The 22,012-nt window shown below is 32.0% G+C and overlaps 2 protein-coding genes and 1 long non-coding RNA gene across 4 annotated transcripts; 2 read left to right on the top strand and 1 right to left on the bottom strand.

Annotated features, from left to right (window-relative positions):
* The first annotated feature begins 1,352 nt into the window (after positions 1-1,352).
* Positions 1,353-2,030, top strand: LOC107477784 (uncharacterized). The gene is made up of 2 exons (XM_016097854.1): positions 1,353-1,493; positions 1,551-2,030. Exons 1-2 carry the CDS (start codon positions 1,353-1,355, stop codon positions 2,028-2,030), a joined length of 621 nt encoding a protein of 206 aa, XP_015953340.1.
* An 8,099-nt stretch (positions 2,031-10,129) lies between these two features.
* LOC107477800 (uncharacterized) lies at positions 10,130-11,626 on the top strand. Of its 2 annotated transcripts, none has more exons than XR_008006658.1 (3): positions 10,130-10,194; positions 10,311-10,461; positions 11,526-11,626. It is a non-coding gene; the product is annotated as an uncharacterized LOC107477800 (long non-coding RNA). The 2 variants fall into 2 exon arrangements; XR_008006657.1 differs by having other exon boundaries at positions 10,306-10,461.
* Positions 11,627-13,851: 2,225 nt separating this feature from the next.
* Positions 13,852-17,701, bottom strand: LOC107477783 (uncharacterized). Its single transcript, XM_021137742.2, has 4 exons — positions 17,560-17,701; positions 17,000-17,067; positions 15,312-16,827; positions 13,852-14,521 (listed from the first exon to the last, which is right to left on the bottom strand). Exons 1-4 carry the CDS (start codon positions 17,633-17,635, stop codon positions 13,884-13,886), a joined length of 2,298 nt encoding a protein of 765 aa, XP_020993401.2. The 5' UTR covers positions 17,636-17,701; the 3' UTR covers positions 13,852-13,883.
* Between the last annotated feature and the right edge of the window lie 4,311 nt (positions 17,702-22,012).

Raw genomic sequence — 22,012 nt, 5'->3', positions numbered from 1 at the left:
TGACTAAGTTAACAAGGAAAGAGACATCGTTTGTGTGGATGTCCAAGTCTGAATAAAGTTTTCAGACTTTACAAGAGAAGTTGACTTCAGTGCCAATTTTAACTCTACCTGAACCATGCAAACTATTTGAGGTTTACTGTGACGCATCGTTGAAAGGCTTGGGTTGTATGTTAATGCAACACCGGAATGTGGTAGCTTACGCTTCGCGTCAGCTAAGACCACATGAAGTGAATTACCCAACTCATGACTTGGAATCGGCGGTAGTCATGTTTTCATTGAAGATTCGGAGGCACTGCTTGTACGAAGTGAGGTTTAGAGTCTTTTCTGATCACAAGAGTCTCAAGTATATCTTTGATCAGAAGGAGCTCAATTTGCGTCAAAGGAGGTGGATGGAGCTACCGAAAGATTATGACTTTGAGTTAAGTTATCACCCCCGGGAAGACGAACGTTGTAGCGGATGTATTGAATCAAAAATCATTGACAGTCACTTGGATGATGATTAAGAAAGAGGAGTTGGTGAGTAAGTTTGGGGATTTGAGACTAAGTGTCGGAGAATTTTATGGGAGTGTATGCCTGAACCAACTGCAAATCTCTAGTGACTTCAAGGCTGAAATTCTAAAAGCTCAACAAGATGATCAGGAATTATAGAAGGTGTTGCCGATAATTCAGAAAGGAAAACGGTGGGAAATTTCATATGCAGAAACGGAATATGGAGGTACAAGGGTAGGATTTACATGCCGAATATTGGGAATTTGCGACAAGATATCTTGAAGGAGGCGCATAATAGAAGATTCTCTATTCATCCAATAAGTACGAAGATGTATTACAATTTGAAGAAGATGTTTTGGTAGCCTGAGATGAAGGGTGATCTAGCTACACTTGTGTCTAAGTGTCTGACGTGTCAGAAGGTGTAGATAGAGCACCAACGACCTTCGGAAATGCTACAACCACTTGAGATTCCTCAGTGGAAGTGGGAAGGAATTGCAATGGATTTCGTGTTAGGATTACCAAGGACGAGAGCATATTTTGATGCAGTTTGGGTGATCGTGGATCGATTGACTAAGTCCACTCACTTTCTGTCGATACGGATGAACTACTCATTGGAGGAGTTCGGGAGGTTGTATATTAACGAGGTAGTGAGATTGCACGGGTCCCATCAAGCATAGTGTCGAACCGTGATCCCCGATTCAGTTCGAGGTTTTGGGGAGCTTTCCAAAGAGCTTTTGGTATGAGACTATGTCTCAGCACGACGTATCATCTGCAAATGGATGGACAGTCGGAAAGAACTATTCAGACGTTGGAAGATATGCTAAGGGCGTGTGTTAGATCAACTGGAAATTTGGGACCATTACATGTCATTGGTGGAGTTTGTGTACAACATCTTTCATGCGAGCATTGGAATGGCTTTGTATAAGGCTTTGTATGGACAGAAGTACCAGTCTCTACTGTGTTGGTATGAAGCTGGTGAAGCAAGTTTGTTGGGACTGGATTTGGTAGCAGAGACCACTGAGAAGATCAAACAGATTAGGGCCTGAATCTTAACTGCACAGAGCCGACAGAACAGTTATAAGGATCCGAGAAGAAAACCGTTGAAATTTGAAGTGGGTGAGCAAGTATTTCTAAGGGTTACTCTGATAACTGGGATTGGAAGGGCAATTAAGACAAAGAAGTTGAATCCGAGATTCATTGGACCTTTTGAGATCTTGAGACGAGTCAGGCCAGTGGCATATAAAGTAGCTCTACTACCGCATTTTTCTAACCTGTATGACGTATTCCATGTGTCACAACTCCGTAAGTATACATCGGATACGGCTCATGTGTTAGAGCCCGAGTCAATTGAGTTGAAGGAGAACTTGACGTTTCAAGCCACACCAGCGAGAATTGATGACACTAGTGTAAAGAAGCGCCGTGGAAAGGAAGTTTTGCTGGTGAAGGTGGCTTGGAAGAGAGCTGGAGTAAAAGACCACACTTATGAGTTAGAGTCAGAAATGTGGAAGGATTATCTAGAGTTATTCTCAAGTAATCATTAAATTTTGGGGGAAAAATTTCTAATTTAGTGGGGATGATATAAGAACTGGAAATAATTAACCGATTCATTAACGTAAAATAATAATTAAATAATTGCCCGGATTTGGTCAAAAATTTAGTAGTCTTAATTTAAAAATTTAGACGTGAGATTTGAATTCAGTAGAGGTTTTCGAGTTGGAAAATGTAATTTTCTGTGAAAAATTATGTAAAAATACGTACCGGTAAATTAGCCGACAGTACCGGCTTAAATTTGTCCGGTATTGCATGAGAATAATAAAAACTGTAGAAAAACTTAGGAAAATAATTAAAGTTGAAAATCGGATGCTAATTCTAAAGGTTTGGCCCGAAATTGGGCCAAATAGGCTAAAAATGCTAACAAGTTGGACCGGGCCCAAGTTGGGCCCAAGCCTAACATATATACAACCCATGTTGCGTTCCGTTTGTGGCTACGCCAAGCTCTTGTCGAGCTAGTCAGTTCTAAGAAATTTTTCTTGGTAAGTTTTCGAGTTTCATACTCACTTTCTCTGCCCTAAGTGAATTTCGAATTTAAGGTTTGGTTTTTGAGTGAAATTTTGTGATTTAGTTGTTTAGGTGCCAACCAAATAGTGAGGAATCATTGAGTTTCATTCCCAATTTCTATGATTAAGGTAGGGTTTCTCCAAAATCCTCATGGTTTGGTATATTGTGAATTCTAGGTATTAATTTTAGTGATATTGTTATGTATAGCTTGATATTTGGTGACTTTGAAAGTGGTGTTGGTGATTAGAGGCTTGTTGAAATCAAATTTGGTGATTTTGTGCATATTGAGAATCGGCAAGGTAAGGTTTTGGTTTTTTCTATGTAATATGTAATATTTCGTGACACTTAGGCTAGTTGACCTTAAGATTGAATTGAATTGAATAAATGGTTGATTAGATTATGTATGTGATATATAAATTATAATGAGGTTATATGAGTTGCATGTGGTTCGACATGAGGATGATAATTGTTATATAATGATTGTGATACTATGGTAGTGATGTAATAATGTTGTATGTTGATGAAGGATGTATATGAGGGATCTAATTGTGCAAATTGTTGATATTGAAATATTGATTTGGAATTATTGATTTTGTTGGATTATGGTGGGAAAATTGAGTGGAATAGTTGTTGAAGTGATTATGATACAATGGAATGGTAAAGTGTAGTGTGTGGAAGTATTTTGTGATGAAATTGAGTAGGTTTTGATTTGGTTTGGCTTTGAAATTTGGAAAGTAGAGAACTTTGATAATTTTGTGTAAAACCTTAATTTGGGTTCCAGACCCCATTTTTTATGAAACTAAATTTTTATGAAATTTGGGTCCAAGATCTTTAAGACGTTCAAAGAATGAATGAAAAATATTTTAAAACTAGAAAGTTATGTGCGTTTGAAGTTCGGTGCAAAAATCTAAAATTTTGCAGCTTTAAAATTTTTTTAAGTCTAATACAGCATGCATACACAAACCTGTGCACGCGACACGAGCATTCTCCACTGTCATGGGGTCTCGCGTACACGGGAACTACCATGCATACACAATCATGTATTTTCAAGGTATGCGTACGCGACTTTTAACATGCGACGTGAACATCCTTTTCTGTTTGGAGTATCTCGCATACGCGAACAGGGTGTTGCGTACGCAGACACCGAAATTTCAACTCATGCGTATAGGGGACAAGGCATGCGTACGCATGACCCCTGTTTTGCTGAAAAGTTGTTTTCTTCCCTTTTCAAGGGTTCTCTAGCTTTCTAAAGTTCTTTAATTACCGTTTAAAATTACTAACTAGTAATTAGGCCCTAAGACTAATAAAGATGAGTTAATGACTTAAATTCGTGAATTTCTGTATAAGTTTAGAAGATGGAGACTTAGGTTTCTAAAGTTGTGAGTGGACCGGTGAAGTGATATATTGGTGATGATTTTGAGAACTTAAAAGTTAACGATAACTTGTGAAATCAAGGATTAATGATGGCTATGACGAGTCTCGGACTCAGAGATGAATGATGAAATTATTGAATACTGTTTTATACGGATATTGATGAGATGCTATATGGTAGGCATATGGGCCGGATTTCATCCCGCTTACGCTGAAATGTAGGCGTAAGTGCAGGGGTTAGTCCCGCTTACGCTGAGATGTGAGGACTGTGGTAAAGTATCCCACTCACATACATTCGAGTCACAAGAGTGAGTTAGGCACTATATCCCTGGGGAGAGTACCCATTTATATTCGTGACCGAAAGGTGACATACCCATGCGAATGTGCCGGGTTGACAGTTGTACCGACAATGTGATATCACCGCCAATAGGATATGCATTTGTCATGTACATTTTCTATCTGGTTGCTTGCTTTGTTTACTTGCCTATATTGGCTAAACGTATAACATGGTTACTTGCTTCATGATTTACTTGCTATATATGAAAATTAATTGTGTATTACTTGTATACCCTTACTTGTGTTTTCTACTGGGATTGAGGAGACTCGGTAGGCGATGGCGATGGGATCGCAGGGAGGTTAGGTTGGCGGAGGTTGTGGGACAGCAATGTTATCAATAGTTTAGAATTTTCCCTAAGTTAGATGACCTATTTAAGGACTTTATTAAATTATTTTATAAGTTTGAATCTATGCTTGATGTGAATTTCTAATATTGCCTTCAGCATCCCGGAACCTTATATCTTACATTACTGGATATTGTTACCATACTAAGTACCTCCGATTCTCATTCCATATGTTGTTGTTTTTCAGATGTAGGTCGTAACCTACCTTGGTGAGTTACGAGATGGTGACGGAGTGGAGGATCTTTCATCACCTTTTGTATTTTGGATTACTTTGTCATATATATACTCTCACTTTTGTATCTTCGTTGCCTTAAAGGCTTGACTTGAGAGATAAGTTGTATATGCTATTTTAACTCAAAAACTCTGTATTGTTTGTATGTAAGTCAGCCTAAACTATGTGGACTACAGCTAGAGCTCTTTTGAATATCATACTTATATATCTATCTTGATTACTATTGTATTATGTTGTTTGACACTTTGTTATCTTTTGCTTTACGGCATGAGGTAAGGTTTAGGGTAATCGGATATTACATTAGTTACCCATAGAAAAGGAAAGAAAACAATGAAAAGAGATGGCGAAAGAGTTGGATGCCCTCTCTGTGAACTATGTTTACTTATTTATATCCCAATTTTAGAATTTAAATTCAAACTAAAATAATATTATCTTTTGGAAAGGAAGACAAGATAACTATTCTAATATTATCTTTCAGATAAAAACATAAGCTAACTAATTACTAACTTGTAAATTCAAAATTCAAAACAATGATTCAAATCCAATCTAACAATTGAATATCTTATATTTCTAGAAAGAATTAATAACTAATCTTAGCTTCTAGAGTTTTTAATATTGTTTATGTGATTATGGCCTCTAATGATGTGGATCATTAAATTTGGGCCTTAATTGTGCTTCTTGAAGGTTGTTATTCTGTTTAATTCAGACTTGTATTAGAGAAAATTGGATAAAAAATTCCAAAATTCACCTTCCCAGGAGAGAGGGCATGCCAAGCGTGGAGCATAGGCCGTCAAGCATGAATGAAGCATGCATGGGAGTTCGCCGGGCATGGAGCCCCATCTGCCAAGCGGGCGTGTTATCCATTAGGCGTGCGTGCTTTACTTCCACTTCTTAGGGCACGCTTCTATTCCTTGGACAACGCTTTTGCTGCTTTTATATTTTTCTTTGAAAAAGCCTTTATTCTTGCTAGTTTTTGAGCCCAAAACTTCTAAAAACATAAAAATACTATCACAACTCCAAATATTTGATTATATATTAAATTCTTTTAGAAAACATAAGAAATTTGATTAAATCCGATGAAAATAAATAAAAAAGAACTTTGAAAATCGCTTAAGATGATATGTCATCAGACCTCCCCTACCAGATAAGATAACTCGACAATACTATAAAAGGGGAGTCCCATCACTCCCCTAGGTATGATCAATTTCACCTTACACACGTAAACTCTACCTCATTAACTCTTTGACTTGGATGTCGGAGTATCTTTGTAGGTATATATATATATATAACTGAAATTTAATATTGTATTTGGTGGTTAGAGATTGGAATTAAAATTATAGTTTTGGACACAAATTTTCAATTCTTTCAAACAAAGACTAAAATTTTAATAATATTTTTTTAATAACTAAAAATATTTTAGCAAGTATTCTTATTTCATAATCATATTTATCTTGAACTAAATAGAATACTAAAACATAACTCAATCTTATATATTTTATATTAAATATAATACAGAGACTTAATTTAATCTCAATTTCTTAATTTATATATTTTAATCTTTATCTCTCAACTTCAATCTCTCTTTTAATAGAGTTAGAGTGTACATATACACAGTAAAAGTAAATAATATCTTGTGGGTTTCACTTTTTTTGTTTTTCTTTTTTTATTCATGTGAGTAAATGTGCTAGTGTATGCTAGTAGGAGCAGAGCTAGACTACTTATTTAGGGGTTTAGGTTTAATAATTTTCTTAAAATATTTTATATTTCTATTTCTAATAATAAATATTAAATAAAAGCTAAATATATAACTTCAATCAAATATTTTACAAAAATATATTAAAGCTAAAAGCATATTTGAATCGGTATTGATTGAAGGTTCTTTAGCAAAAGAAAAGCATGCAAAATAATATATGGCGTCATCTTTTATAAAATATTCTAACTAAGATGGGAAAATTTTAAACCATGAAACTGGAAAGCGACGATGACTTTTATCACTAGAAAATGGATAGTTATCAAGAATTGGTTGATTTAGCCCAACTTTAATATAAGCTCGAAGAATTTTATCTCTTTGATTTGGAGAAAATTTTTAAATCATTGGTCGATTCCAACGTCTTTTTCCAAATGAAAAACATCCAATTGATTAGGAAGAAGCACTACAAGAAAATGGAACATTTGTAACAAAAATTTTGTAACAAATTTAAAATTGTTACAAAAATTAATTTTTTGTAACAAAAATTAGTGATTGTTACATAATAATAATGTTTTGTAACAACAATATAATTTGTTACAAAACGTTTTGTTATTTTGTAACGATTTGATTTTCTTGTTACAAATTATATTGGCTTTTGTAACAATCCGGTATTTTGTTGCAAATTTTTATAATATTTTGTAACAAAAGATGAAGTTGTTGCAAAAGTTCAAAATATTTTGTAACAAAATATCTATTTGTTTCAAAAACTCTAATTATTTTGTAACAAAAAATTAATTTGTCACAAAATTTAATACTGTTTGTAACAAGTTATTTATTTGTCACAAAATGCAAGAATTTTTGTAACTAAAAAAATATTTTAAAATATTAAAATCTTTAAGATAATTTTATTTTCATTTAAAAATTTAATTTTTTAAAATATTATTTGTAAATAAAAACAAATATAAAAAATAAAAACCTTAATTCTAACCCTCACTTTCACTTTTCATTATTAAATCTTTAAAATTTTTTGTTGTTAAAAAATAAATAATAAATTATTTATGATTTATTATAATTAATTCATGATTTTATTTTCAAATTGTTATTTATCAAAAAGTAATTAAATCAAAGTAATGAGATTTCTGAATTTAAAATTAATTAAAACTTATATAATTTTCATAAATACTTAATAGTTAATACTGTATAGTCTAATTTAATTAAAATTACTAAATCTCAATTTATCTAAAAATATCTAATTTTACATTTTTTTTAAAAAAACAAACCCTAATTATCAAATTAAAAATCCTAATCCTAATTTTACCCCAACTTAACCCACACTTACTCACTCACCTTCACTCACCCTAACTCTAAACCCTTCCAGCCGTCACACCACCAAGTCCCCAAATACACACTAACAACACGAAAATACACACATACAGCAAGAGAAAGAGAAGAACGGAGAGAAAAAAAAGGAAAAAAAAGGGGAAAGGTGGAATCAAAGAGCAAGAGAAAGAGAGGGGGAAGAGGGAGGACGGTGCCGGTGGCCACTGCCGCCACGCCATCGTGTCGCCATCAGGAAGGGGGAGACGTTGAGCGAGAGGAAGAGCTGCTCGATGAAGGAGTGTCGCTGTGCCTCCATCGCCGCCGTCAGTTCGCGTTCTATTATCGTCGAGGGAAGCCACCGTCTTAGTCGTCTTCATCTCGAGCGGGTCGTTTACAGCTTCCACCGCCGTCGCATCTTCCTTCACGGACGATGTTGAGGACGCGCAGGAGAGACAAAGGCGTGGAGGGAGGAAGACCGAGGAAGAAGGAGGAGGCGATGTTCGTGCTGCTGCGCCCAGTCGCCGTTCGTGGAGTCACCGTCATCACTGCTGTTAGGGGTTGCGTCACTGAGCCCCTGTCGCCAGAAAATAGCGTTGCCTCACCGGGATCCACTGCCGGTAAGGGCGTTCTCCCCTCTGATTTTGATTTTCTTTTATTATGATTTTTAAAATTTTCAAGCCTTAGGTTTTTATTTATTTAATTCTGATTGTAAATTGTGTTTACTTGCTGAAACTTGCAAATCACTTGTTCATTTTTTGTTCTGATTTCTTGTTTATTATGATTAAAATTTTCAAGCTTTAGGTTTTAATTTATTTAATTATGTTTGTGAATTGTGTTTACTTGTTGAAACTTGCAAATTCTTTGTTCTGATTCCTTAGGATTTTTTTTAGGTTTGTTTGTAAATTTTGATTTATTTGTTGGAATTCGTTGTTATAATTCTAATTTTGAAAACAATGTAAAAATTGAGGCACAGCTCTGTTATCCTACTTTAAAGATTGAGATTAAAATAAGTTAATAATATTTCAAACAAGTTTTTGCACATGTTATAAGTTAGAAATTTCTTTGATTTCCATTTTGAAGGTTAGTTAGGTCAAGAGGGTAATGATTATCCAATATAACTTAGTTTCGTTGTCTAGTAATCACATATCTCTAGCCTATATTGGATTATATCTATCTCTTTGTTAAGTGGTGTTTCTTATGATATTTAATAAAATAAGTAAATTAAAATTTGAAACAGAAGAAGTAGAAGAGAATAGGAAAAACATATCGTATTGTTGCTTTCTTCAGAAAACAAATGATTGGTACAATAGCTATATATAGAACTTGCTATTAGTATTCACAAAATCTGAATGGTACTAACGGAAAGATACAAGGAGATTTGGTTAAGATTCCATAATGGGGTCTTGCTGGCATATGCTGGATATGCATTTCGTCTTAACTTGTGTGTATAAATTTAAGTACTGAACAAAAAACAAGTACTAAAAATCATTCTTATTACAATAGATGTTAATATAATGGCTGCATAGAAATCTGAACAAGTACTAAAAATCATAAATGGATAGCTCCATACTAATGGAAATCGAACAATATTAATTACAGCTACAAAAGTAAAACTTGCTTCTATTCGATGAGTTGGATAGGATTGTACGTTTTTCGCAACATTCCTTGTTGATGGGCCATGTGGACTCCATATAGATGGCAATGAAAATCATAAGAAGAATGATGAGATAAAATTTGGGAACTGCAAAACATCAACATATCATGGAAAAAGGATTTAATTCAAAAAACTGCACAGTGTGCAAGTGTGCTTGTTTATACATGTTGTACTAACTTGATTTCGTGGGATATTTTTTAATGCAGCTGCTTAAGACTCAGAAAAAGGCAAGGGCTGGAAGTGATTTGAGTTTGACAAGGATACACCTCTTGAAGATGAGAAAGTTGAAGGTTGGACTTGTTTGCCAATTTCATTATTCTAAATAAATTTACCCAGATTTCTTCATTGCAAATACAATCTGTTTTAAAATGGACAATTTTTTTAGTCTTCCTATGTTTTTCTGATAATGTAAATTTCATTTTTAATTGATCCAATGTTGAGTACTGTTGTTGTGTGCTTGTTAATACCACCAATACTTACTGATTTTAATTGTTCATTGCTTAGTCATGGTGATTCTTTTAATTATTGAATGCCAATGATATTTTTTCTTATAAATGATAATGAGTAATGGTTTGGGGTTTGGCTTGAAGCCTGAAACTTAATTGAGCTGATTGTATTTGCCCACCTATCTACAATGGCTGAAGATGATGCTTCCTTGGTCAAGCAAATTGGCCAGAGTTTCCAGTATTCTAAAATAGAGGTATATTCCTCTTCTTATATTCATGAATAGTCAGTTTTATTCCTTGTTAACATACATGCATCATCTATGTATGGAAGACTAAATATAGATCGAATCCATTTTCTTATCAAGGAAAGAAGGGAGGAACAAATCCAAGCTGCTCATGATGAAGCCATGTTTGGTGCTCCAGCACTTCCACCTCCTACCAGTACTGACAGTGAGCCTGAAAGGGAGAATGAGAAAGAAGTTGATAAAAAAGCTGTTGTTACAAGCCTCTTAAGTGAAACGGTAAGTGGTTTCACTGCATACTTATGTGGATAAGCATGATGAGTCATTTAAGTAATCCTTGTATTTGTGTGTGCATTTGTTGTTAATTTCTCATATTAAGTTGTTATTGCTGCTCTATACTTGCTGTTGGTTGCTGCTGATTTTTCTCCCTCATTGCTTGCTTATTGAATGATTGTTAAATTCAATGAGAAAGAAAATGCTGCTGAGTTATTGTTGCTTGTGTTGGAATAGATTATGGTTGCTGAAATGAGATTGGTTTTATTGATAAATCTGTTGCTGAAATCGTTTAGTTTGACTTGATTGATTTTCTGTTGAATTAATGGATAAACTGCTATGCCCCTGCTGCTTGCAAGTGTAATAGTTATTGACTTCAATGAATAGAATGCTGCCTAAATTCATTACCTTTGTTCATTTTACTGTTTTAGGTGCTGTATGATGGGCCATTGATTGCTGTTTTGCTGAGTGCTGCTCTGCTTCTTGCTGGTTGGATTGGTTTTAATTGTTTCCTCATGTTTTCTTGCTAGAATTGGCTTATTTACTTCCTTCCTATGAATTCATTATGATTTTTTGTGTTTTTAACTGTCAAAGAATTCATATGGAATTTGAATTGATTGATTGAAATTGTGAAATAGGCAAATTTACTGCTGAAATACTACCGGAATTTATTTTAAGTTGTTTTCAATATTCATCTTTGATTCAATTAATTGATTGAGTTGGTATTTAATTGCTTTTGGTTTCAACTATTGCTAAGCTCAATTGATTGATTATCCGGCTAAGTGCTTCACTGTTTTGGCTGTTGGAAGCTGGAAGCTTCGGGTTTTGTTATTCACTATTTGGTTGTTGTCCTATTTGGTTGCTCAATTAAACTGCATTGTGTTGTTTGAAAGGGTGCAAGTTGTGAATTGGTTGTTTTTGTTGGAACCGTGGACGGTGGAAATATACAAGTTTTAGGGGAGGTTCTGCCGAAATTTTTCTAAACATTTTGGATAAAACTTAGTGGAAAAATTATAATTAGTGTTATATCTTGTTTCTAACTTTTTTGTTTCGATTTTTCTTATTTACAGGAGTGCTGAAATGGTGACCATATTCTACCTTGAGGGCTCAAGAATATTTTGATACATAGAGACACTAATCTATGTTAGAACTTTTATGTTTTGGTTGAACTAATTAATGTACTCACTAGCTAATGTTATTTTGTTTCAAGACAATTTTAGCTAAAAGGATCTTGTTTGACTTATGTATGTTTTTGCATATTATATACATGTAAACTTGCTTATTAAAAGCGTTAATATATTAGTTAATTTAAAAAATAATTTAGTAAGTTATGCATGTAATTTGTAATAAAAAAAAGTTGTTACAAAATAATTAATTTGCTTTCGTAACTAAAGAAAAAAAATGTTACAAAATTATGTTACATTTTGTAACAAAATTTTTTGATAGGAAAAAAATTGACTGTCACGAAAAATACCTTCAAGATCAAAATTTGTTATCAATTTTGTAACGGTTCTGGTTTTTTGTATCAGGAAAAATTGTTACAAAATATGGTATTGAATTGTAACAATTCTATTTTTCGTTACAAAAACTTTTTGTAACGGAACTTACTACAATGGACCATTTTTTTGTTACAAAAAACTTTTTTTTCAAAATTTCGACGTTTTGTAACAATATTTTTTGTTACAAATGCGCCTTTTTCTTGTAGTGAAGTCATCCACTTTGAGCTATTCAACAGAGAACTTGAAGTAATAAAATTTGATGGCTCCTCAAGTGTTGGAGTAGTAATAGTAGAAGTATCTTTATTTCTTTGATCTCTTCTTATAAAAAATGTATCAATGATTTTGAACTTATCCATAATTTAAGTGACTGAATAAACTTCTATATTTAAAAATAAATTTAATTATTTTGTTATTCTCTATAATTTTACTAAATTTTCAATTAGATCCCTATATCTTTTTCCCTTTCAATTGGGTCTTTACACTTCTTTTAATTTTATAGTTAGGTCCTTTCTAGAATAAAAAATATTAGAGTTAACTGAATATTTCTTTACAAATTAAAGGTATTCATAATTAAAAAACTAAATAGATGTTTGACCGCATGTATTTTGAAAGACATATTCTATTAATTTTAACGTTTTTGAAATGAAAAGGACCTAATTACAAAAATAAAAACAATGTAGAGATCCAATTAAAAAAATATATAGGGACCTAATAATTAAAAAATTAATAAAACTATAAGGACCAACAGAGTAATTAAATCTTAAAAATATACTTAGCAGAAAGTGAAAATTACAATTTATAATCTTTATAAAATATAAAAATTATATTTCAATTCAAAATAAGATATTTAAAATTTAGAACAATAATACTAACACTGTAGCATCAATAGTAAAAATTATAATTAAATAGTTAAATAACGTAATAAAAATTAACGAATAATTATATCAAACATAACGAATAATAATAAATTAAGTAAATAACTACATATATAAAAAAATATAAAAAAAAAATAATCAAGCAAGACTAACTGAAAAATAAAATTAATTTATTTAAATTAAAAAAATAAAATATATTTTATCTATTTTATTATTTATCCATATAAAATGTATGACTATGTGTCTTGATTGCTGGTTTAATTGTTCTCTTCACGTAGAAAGAAGAGTAGAAAAGGAAACTTTTTTGTAAAAGCAAAGTAAGGGACCACTTGTTGAATTAGAATTTTTTTTTTAATTTGCAGAAAAAAAAAAGAAACAAGAACCAATGGTTCAAAGAATAAAAGATAAAAAAAAACAATGAAGAAGAATATAAAACGTTAATGGGTGTATGGTGTTGCAAAAGTGAAAAATATGTGCATTCGAAAGAGAGAGTTTATGTTTTCTTTTTTAAATAAATTGGACTACAATATTTTCTTAGCATAATACAAGAACATTTGAACTTTTTTTATAGGTTTACACTAAATTATAAATGAATTGTATTTATAATTTGAAAAGGAGACTAATTTTTTTTTTTTTAAAGGAGCTGTGTAATATCATTTAAAGGAACTATCTCTATAAATTCATTTTTTGTTAACAAAAATTATAATTTTGGAGGCCACTCCCCTCCCTCAGACCCTCACCCTCCCCCAGTGAGAGTCTCCGCCCCTGGCAGTGAATATGATCCAACTTTATTTACATTTGCAATACATGTGAAATTGTGAATTGAATCTTGCATGTTTTACAGTACGAACTAATCAAACATCAAGTTGTAAAATATTAATGATTTAATATACATATGCCTTTCCTTTAAGTTTTCTTGTTGAAAAACTAATTTCACATGAACAAATTAAATGTACAACATAATTCACTATTACATCAAAATCCAACAATCGTATTAGATGCATTAGAGTATAAAGGGGAAGAACAAGAAAAAAAAAGCTTAGGTTAAGCTAAGCTAAGTGCGTATAATTTCCTCTAGTAGATCATCAAAAATCAAGTCATCAAGCTCAAGGGCCACACATTCAGAATCAAATTGGAGATTCATCCACCCATCATCTTTTGCAAGATCTCTACTCACATAGTAATCCAATGATGGGTAAGGCTCAGATGTTGATCTAAGGTTCCAGCTAATAAGTGCCCATACTTTTCTTAGAACATTTTCTCCTACTGGCAATGGATGAACATGGGAGAGTGAAGATAATGATCTAGGGTAATAGCAATATGATCTTCCAAAAATCTCCAACAACCCCTCATTGACTATATCAAACAAAAGTAAATGGTTACATTGTCCACCCTTATCAATATTACCAGAACAATCAGGATCAAGAAGCAAGCAGCCTTCTAATTCTTCATAAACTGAAGGATTTACTGGCTGATTCTCTGAATACCACATTTCAAGAGATTCAGAGCCAGTGAAACCAGAGAGCTCCAACACCTTTCTCACGTAATTGAATGCACCTTCATGGCTTGGATCAACTTCAACACATGGAATTTTGTAATTGAAGCGCTTACTTATAGTTTGGAACTTTTGAGTGTAATCTCCTCTCCCAACTACTTCTTGCTGATCTGATTCGGTGTCATAAAATAGCTCACCTGTGTTATATAGCAATCCATCAGTAGGCCATGGTTGAAATTTTGAAGAAGTTGCAAGGTAAGAAAATATGATATGTTGGTTAATCGAATTAACAAATAGAAGATTCATTTAAATAATAGCAATGCTACACGACCAACAAAATTTATCATCAGTAAATAAATAAGATGTTGGCCCAAAGTGTCGACTTATATTGATAAAATTTCTAAATCCTAAATTTTATAATAGTAAATAAATAAAATGTTGGCCCAAAGTGTTAGTTTATATTGATAAAAAAAAAATATTAGTCTTCTAATATTTTTTTTAATAAATTCAATTTGAAAGTTATCCTCTAAAATTTAGAATAGATTATATGTACATAAAAAATCAACTAACAAATCAGTCACATTCATATAGAATACATATCAAAATACAAAATAGAGATTAAAAATAAATTTAGCGACATATGTACTTAAGCACAAATAAATGATGGTTGATTTGATTACTGACTTTTTATATTCATATAGCATTTTTGAAAAACTAATATAGGCATGACAGAGTGAAAATCAGAAAACGAAGAACTGTCAAGATGGAGAAATGTATACCCCAAATTTCACTTTAAGACCTCTTATTATAAGACTCATTTAATTATCATCCTTACACAAACTTTTATACTTTGATTATGAAAACCATGATACCCTTTCTATCGTTAATTTCAAGTATATTTATTCATGCATGTAAATATAAATTTACAAGCATGTAAGTATTTTAATGGTATATTGCAATGGAAAGGAATAAGAAGAAAATATATACCGTCCAATATGTTTAACTTATCAAGATCAAATGTGTCTTCCATGAAGTTGGTGTCACAAGAGAAGACCGAGTTTGCTTCTCCAAGCATATGAGGAAATTCTACTCCATGTCCAGTAACTAGTTCAGAGCAAGAAGCACCATCACTATCACTCAAGTTTCCTGAAGCATCAACATCTTGTTCTGATATTGATTCACTCCTTACAAGAGTTTTCTTCGGTTCAAGAGCATTCAAGATGCTTTCTTGAATTGCATCGTCATCTAGAGCTCGTAGCAAAACTTCACCGTCTGAATCACAAACATTGTTCAAACTTCTTAAAATGCTTTCGCCATCACGCTGCCTAAAAGAATTTTGGGCAGAGAGAAACAGAGAAGAATCATCACTTTGGTTGAGGTAGGGTGTAATGTTAGGTAATGAATGGAACCTTTGAAAGGTTTTTGGGGTCGTTAACACCGAACTCTTCTCTTCTGCCTTCAACTTTATTGTGTCAGCCGCCTTAGGACAATTGGCTTCAGCATTGAAACAAGTCTCATACAGCTGAGAATATCTGCCAGCTGATTCTTTTAGAGATTCAGTTCTCATGGTAGATTGAGGACGTTTGTTAAAGGAAAAAGAAGAGAGACGATTGCTATAACTCTTTGTCATAGATTCTTTCCCTTCTATATCAATTGCGGGGTCTTTCAATGGATCATGTGTGTACTTTTTTGAAATTTTTGAAGGTTTGTTTCCTTGAGGGATTTTGTCCACTATAGCATCCATTGCAATGCGATGCTTCTCTTTCTTGCGCTCTTCAATTATTTGCATTATCTTCTTTTTGAGATCCAAGAAATTTCTTTTAATTCTCACATTGCTAGCAACCTCCGGTGAACGTTGTGGAGAATTTTCTATTTTGTGCTGTCTAGGCTTATTAGAATCCTTACTTCCTGATGAAGAATCCGGCAGAGGAAACGAAACAGAGTTTGATCGTTTCGATTTGCTTCTGAGATCTTGTTTATTATGAACCGGAGACGGAATTGAAGGAGAACCTTCAGGTTCCTGTATATATTTCAACACAGAATCCTTGTTTTTGCTCATCAAATCCAAAGCATCAAGAAAATCCTTGAAAAGATGGGGTGAAGCATCAGCTGTAAGAATCTTTGCATTCATTGACTTAAGCTTTTCGTTTCGAACACCTTGATTAGGAGAACTGGAATCTATGTCATGTCTCTTATGCTTATGAATCTTACTCATTTCCAAAGTGTCAGCAGAAAACACAGTACCACAGTCTAAACATTTTTCATTGCATGTTACATCACCATTAGCCTTAGGGTTCTTAGATGTCAGCAACTCCTCATTGAGTGGATCAACGTCCATGTGATGCATTGAATCGGCACGAGTTAGTTGTGACTTCGATGGACATGTTGAGCTTCGCTTGTGTTGACCCTTCTTTCTGTATATTTCTTCTTGAACGAGCGCTTTTAACCGAGATTTGATAGAATGTTTGCTTCGTGGAGAGGACTTTAACTTTTGTTGTTCAACCTAGGAAAGTTTCAATGAGATACTACTTTCAGTGTGTCCTTTATAAGAAAAGTAAATGTTCTAAATTGCTCGATGAAATTCAAAGTGAATATAAGATCAACACAACAGATATCATTATTTTTGAAAAACAAAATATAGTAGCCCGTAACCAAAGGTATTGTTCTTTACATACATTGGATGGTCTTGTAATTGGCCCATGATTTTCAGGCATTTCATGTGAAGTCACTGGAATTTCATCTCCTGAAAGTGAAAGAAATTGTTGCAACATCTATGAGGCTAAAACATAATTTGAGAGAAAAACTATGTCACTCAAATATTTTTGCTTTGTGATAGCTAATTACACATACATAAACATAGGTTTATATTAAAAGTGGCATCCCGATGAACAAGCATTTCGTGTTAACACAGGATCGGGAAAAGGGTCACACCCAAAGAATGTTTCCACTTGAATCCACAACTTTAAATTTACTTAGACAACTCAACCGTTGTTCTAAGACTTCCTTTCATAAACATAGAATTTTAAGGGAAAGGACCACATTCAGAGAGTATAATTAATCAGTGACTATTTTTATGATTTGAATCCGTGATTTTGAAATCACATAGGGACAACTCAACCGTTGTCCTGAAACTCCCCTTGATAAACATATGTTTAAATATAGAGGCAAACATAGATGAAAGAAAAGAAATCCAATGCAAGAAAGCTGAAAAAAAAGAAATACAAGGTGTACATACTAGCTTCATGTTTTCCATCATCATGCTTTTTGTGTGAATGCTTTCTTTTCACATGGCGCCAATGATGATACTTCATCACATGAAAAATTCCCCAAACTCTTCCTGGATGGTTTTCTTGATGACTAGAACTTGCACTTGACAATTCAGATTCTTTCTCCCCAATATGCTTTCCCATGTCTATAAAAGATCCCTTCTTAACATTAAGAATATTTTACATGGTCAAGTGACACCATTCCTTCAATAACATTGAAAACCCTGAAACATATATCACCAAACATATATGAATCGATGTGAAACAGAAGTAGTTCTGAAGGTCCTTATGAACGAAATTCAACTTTTATGGGATTACAATCTTCATGCATGCTTTGTATCAAACTTTATATCAATGGCACTACCATTTACTCCGAGAAGTATAAGAAAAACACATATATATTATTCAAAAGACATTGAAGTTTTCCAACATTGTCAACTTGATTAAGAATATATCGTGATTATGTTTCATCATATTAATAGAGGCAAATCTTTAAGTTTCAAGAGAAACAAAAACTAAAAATGAAAGGTTAAAAGAAAATTATTATAGAAATTTATGTTGAATTAACTATAACACAATCAATCGGCATTTACAAAAATTAAAGTTCAACGTGCAGAGCATAAAACAAAATAATAATAATAATAATAATAATAATAATAATAATAATAATAATAATAAAGATGAAATCTTATGCAGGATATACCTCCGATCCATAATCTGCCATGTATCAGAGGATACAAGAAAAATGTTGAACTCGATCGATAGATTAGAGAATTATCAGATGTTCAATAAAGTTATTTTAGAACCTTGTTACAAAGCGTCATCATCAACATCTACCCACCTTTAATGTTTCTATGCCATTAAAACTTGTTTTTATCTTTATTCTATTGGTAATTTTGATATCTACATTTACCACCAAAAGGCACCTTACCTCGGGTATCCATAGCCAAAACCGATAATCTTGGCCTTGCACTCGGATGGGCAAGTATTGAGCGCGAGAAAGGAATTGACATAAAAAGTGTATTTGCTTGTTGAGAGATTCTTAGACACATGTTTAATACGTCATCCTTATTCCTTAATATATCATCCATAATAAAAATGAATAAAAATAAATTCTAGGCCAATACATTTTTATTTACAATAATGTTATACATCTATGTAAAAAATTTAACCAAGTCATCCAAACACTTTTTTGTTAACACGTCTCCCCCTCCCCAAGTTATGTGAAATACACACGCGCCCCCTCCCCCTTCTATTAACGTAACGTAAAGCTTCTTTTTCAACATAAACATTCTTCAACGTTAACGATCTGATTGTAATTTTTGGATCTGCTCTGCTGCTCATCGTTCTTCTTCATATTCTTCTTCGTTTTCTTCTTCGATTTGTGGATTTATCTTCTTCGTTTTCAGATTTCAATAGTCTATCAAAACAATAAATGATTTAACTTCAAATTAGTTGAATAGAGCGATTTGGATTATTCTTCTGAATCGAATCAAGCGGACAAGGTTTTCATTATTGAATTGAATTGAATACAATTACTAAATTCTAGATGCAGGTGTTCTAATTTGGATTGAACTGAATTCAATTGAATGGAATGCAATCTCTGAATTCTAGATGTAGGTCTTTCGAATTTGATTATATATAGACAATGTTCGAATTTGAATTTATATAATGGATAATGTTCTGTTCATTTAGTACTATACAATAGTTTCACTTTAATAACATATTCAGTTCATTATGCAGACAGTTATTCGAATTTGAATTTATATAATGGATAATGTTCCGTTCATTTAGTACTATACAATTGTTTCGCTTTAATAATGTGTTCGGTTTATTATGCAGATAGTTGTTCGAATTTGAATTTATGTAATGGACAATATTCCGTTCATTTAGTACTATATACTAGTTTCATTTTAATAATGTGTTCGGTTCATTATGCAAATCAGGTGTGTTGTGGATGAACAATTTATCTCAAAGGTTGGGATGACTTTCAAGACACTAGAAGAAGTTGAAAAGTTCTACAAAGATTATTCCAAACTTGTCATTTTTTTACCAAAATAAAGAACACGACTCAGAAGGGAGATGAGATTAAGAATCTACTAATCGTATGCAGTAGAGAGGGACTCTTGATGTTTAGGTGTTTCTAAAACTGAATACTGATATAAACATTTTTTCAAATTAGCTTTCTGTAATGGTGCTATTTACACTTTTTTCGGTTCATCTAGTGTATTAATTTCAGTTCATTTGTGTTTTTCGTGCTCTTGATATTTGATAAATACCCTGAATCCATTCACTGTGAACCTAGAACAAAACAAGCAGCCCAAACAGTTCTAACAAATATATACATTAACATTAGATTTTTCATTAACATTCACATATATACATTAATATTAGATTTTCATTAACATTTACATTAATATTCACATATATACATTAAAGAATATATACATTAAAGAAGAAGTGTTTGTTTTTTTTAAACAAGTTAAACAAATTAGTATTAATTATTACAACGAGTCAAAGAAACTACAACATATTTACTATCTATATCGCCATATGTGAATTTATAAAAAGGGCTTGAGATGACAGCAGATAGCTTGGGGAGTCTTATAACTTCAGATGCCTGAATTACTTGGTCTTTTATTTTGTTAATTTTGTTCGTTGACCGCTGAGCCTGATATACTCTGCTTTAACACACTCTCCGTCCTCCATCAAGGGTTTTGTCCCAGTATAAATCCTCATCTGGGATATTATTAACCCCTAAAAAGGATACAAAAAGTAAAATCAGGCACAAGTAGTGATTGAATAAAACGTGATAAACATTCAATCAGCAAGAAAAATAATTTTTGCATGCAAATAAACTCAAATGAACACTTAACAATCAAGTGAGTGTAAATCACTAACTTTAATAAACCGAACTCCATTCATATTTGAATAAAACGTGATAAACATTCAATCAACGAAAAAATATTTTTGCATGCAAAAATTCTCAATCGAACATTTAACAATTGTAAGACTTTGAATTTCTGAAAATTAAATAATTAATTATTTATGAGTTATTATATTATATTGAGATTTTGTTTTTAAGAAAACTATTTTTAACAAAAATAATTAAATAGAATTTTATAATTTTTAAAATTTAATTTAATTATGACTTATTCTATTAGTTTAAATTATTTATAAAAAATTATTTTAATAAGCAAAATTTAAATTAATTTTTATAATTATTATTATTATTATTATTATTATTATTATTTCCTTTGTCCAAAGCCATTAAGAAAACATGAATAAAGAAAAAGTCAAACATGTATTAATGCATATACATATTCATAACATGACACGTGCACCTTAATCATCATATAATTTCATTTCCTTTTCTTTACTTCACCGAAACCAAAAGGCAAAAGAAAAAGAAAGAAATGTGCCTTAGGTGCATGAATATATATATGTGTAACTTGACATCTAATAAATCTTTTATATCCACAAATCACCGTTAGTCTTAACCATCTTCATTTTCTTTCATTCACCACCGAATATGAACCCAAAGAAAAGGAAAAAAAAAGGCCGAGAGAGAATGCGATGCTTCCATGAAAACCGTGAGTTTTTTGCTCCAATTATTATTTTCCAATGGTTATGGATATGATAGTAATTGTAGTGATTTGGTGGTAAAATTATTAGAAAGAATAAGAAAAGAAAAAATATTTGAGACAAAAATAAAATTTTAAATATTAAATACAAAATTAAAATTCTATCACCAATTTATTTATCAATTGTATTAGCAAAATCTAAACTTAATTTTACTAATTATTTTAGTCCCACATGTACAATGGGCCATTTCGCTGGCGTTGTCCTTGAAGTGCTTTAATTTGTGCTCGCCATGCTTGGAATACGCCATTTCCTAGATGCCATCCTCAAAATGTTTATATCCGTGTCAGTTCCATTTCATTGTCACCACCCATGATTTGTAGTGCAATATCATTTTGCAAGTGTCTCCCAAAAATTGGCCATACGCATTTGTGGAATAAATTGATGCGGTGCGTATTTCGAAATCAATATTTTTTGAATATTTATTTATATAAAAAAGCCCCAACTACAACTGTTTTTTCACTAGTTAATTGCTGGGATCGTCTTAATCATAGTTACCAAAATTGAACTGACAATTAACTTAATCAGAATATTAAATTATTAGGTTACTAGTTAAACTAATTAACTCAATTATAATTAAATAATTATATAATATTTGACTATTTTTAATAACAAATGTGTATTTTATTTTTTTATACTAAATTAATTATTATTTTTGTATTTCGATAACACATTAATTAGTTTATACTTACCTATATACTTTAGGTATTTATTAAAAATATAGTAATAGTAGATATTGTACAACCATGAAAAGAGAAAAGATGTTATAGATAATAAAAA

The sequence above is a fragment of the Arachis duranensis genome, chromosome 3 (genome assembly GCF_000817695.3).
Source record: "Arachis duranensis cultivar V14167 chromosome 3, aradu.V14167.gnm2.J7QH, whole genome shotgun sequence".
NCBI lineage: Eukaryota > Viridiplantae > Streptophyta > Magnoliopsida > Fabales > Fabaceae > Arachis > Arachis duranensis.
This window is presented reverse-complemented; position numbering and strand designations above follow the sequence as displayed.

Excerpts from the sequence above, each read along its gene's own strand:
- LOC107477783 (XM_021137742.2), bottom strand. The coding sequence starts at position 17,635 with ATGAAGTATCATCATTGGCGCCATGTGAAAAGAAAGCATTCACACAAA. Across the intron at positions 17,068-17,559 it reads TGATGGAAAACATGAAGCTA|GAGATGAAATTCCAGTGACT; the intron begins GTATGTACACCT and ends TTTCACTTTCAG. Across the intron at positions 16,828-16,999 it reads CAATTACAAGACCATCCAAT|GTTGAACAACAAAAGTTAAA; the intron begins GTATGTAAAGAA and ends AAACTTTCCTAG.
- LOC107477784 (XM_016097854.1), top strand. The coding sequence starts at position 1,353 with ATGTCATTGGTGGAGTTTGTGTACAACATCTTTCATGCGAGCATTGGA. Across the intron at positions 1,494-1,550 it reads GTTTGTTGGGACTGGATTTG|AGCCGACAGAACAGTTATAA; the intron begins GTAGCAGAGACC and ends TTAACTGCACAG.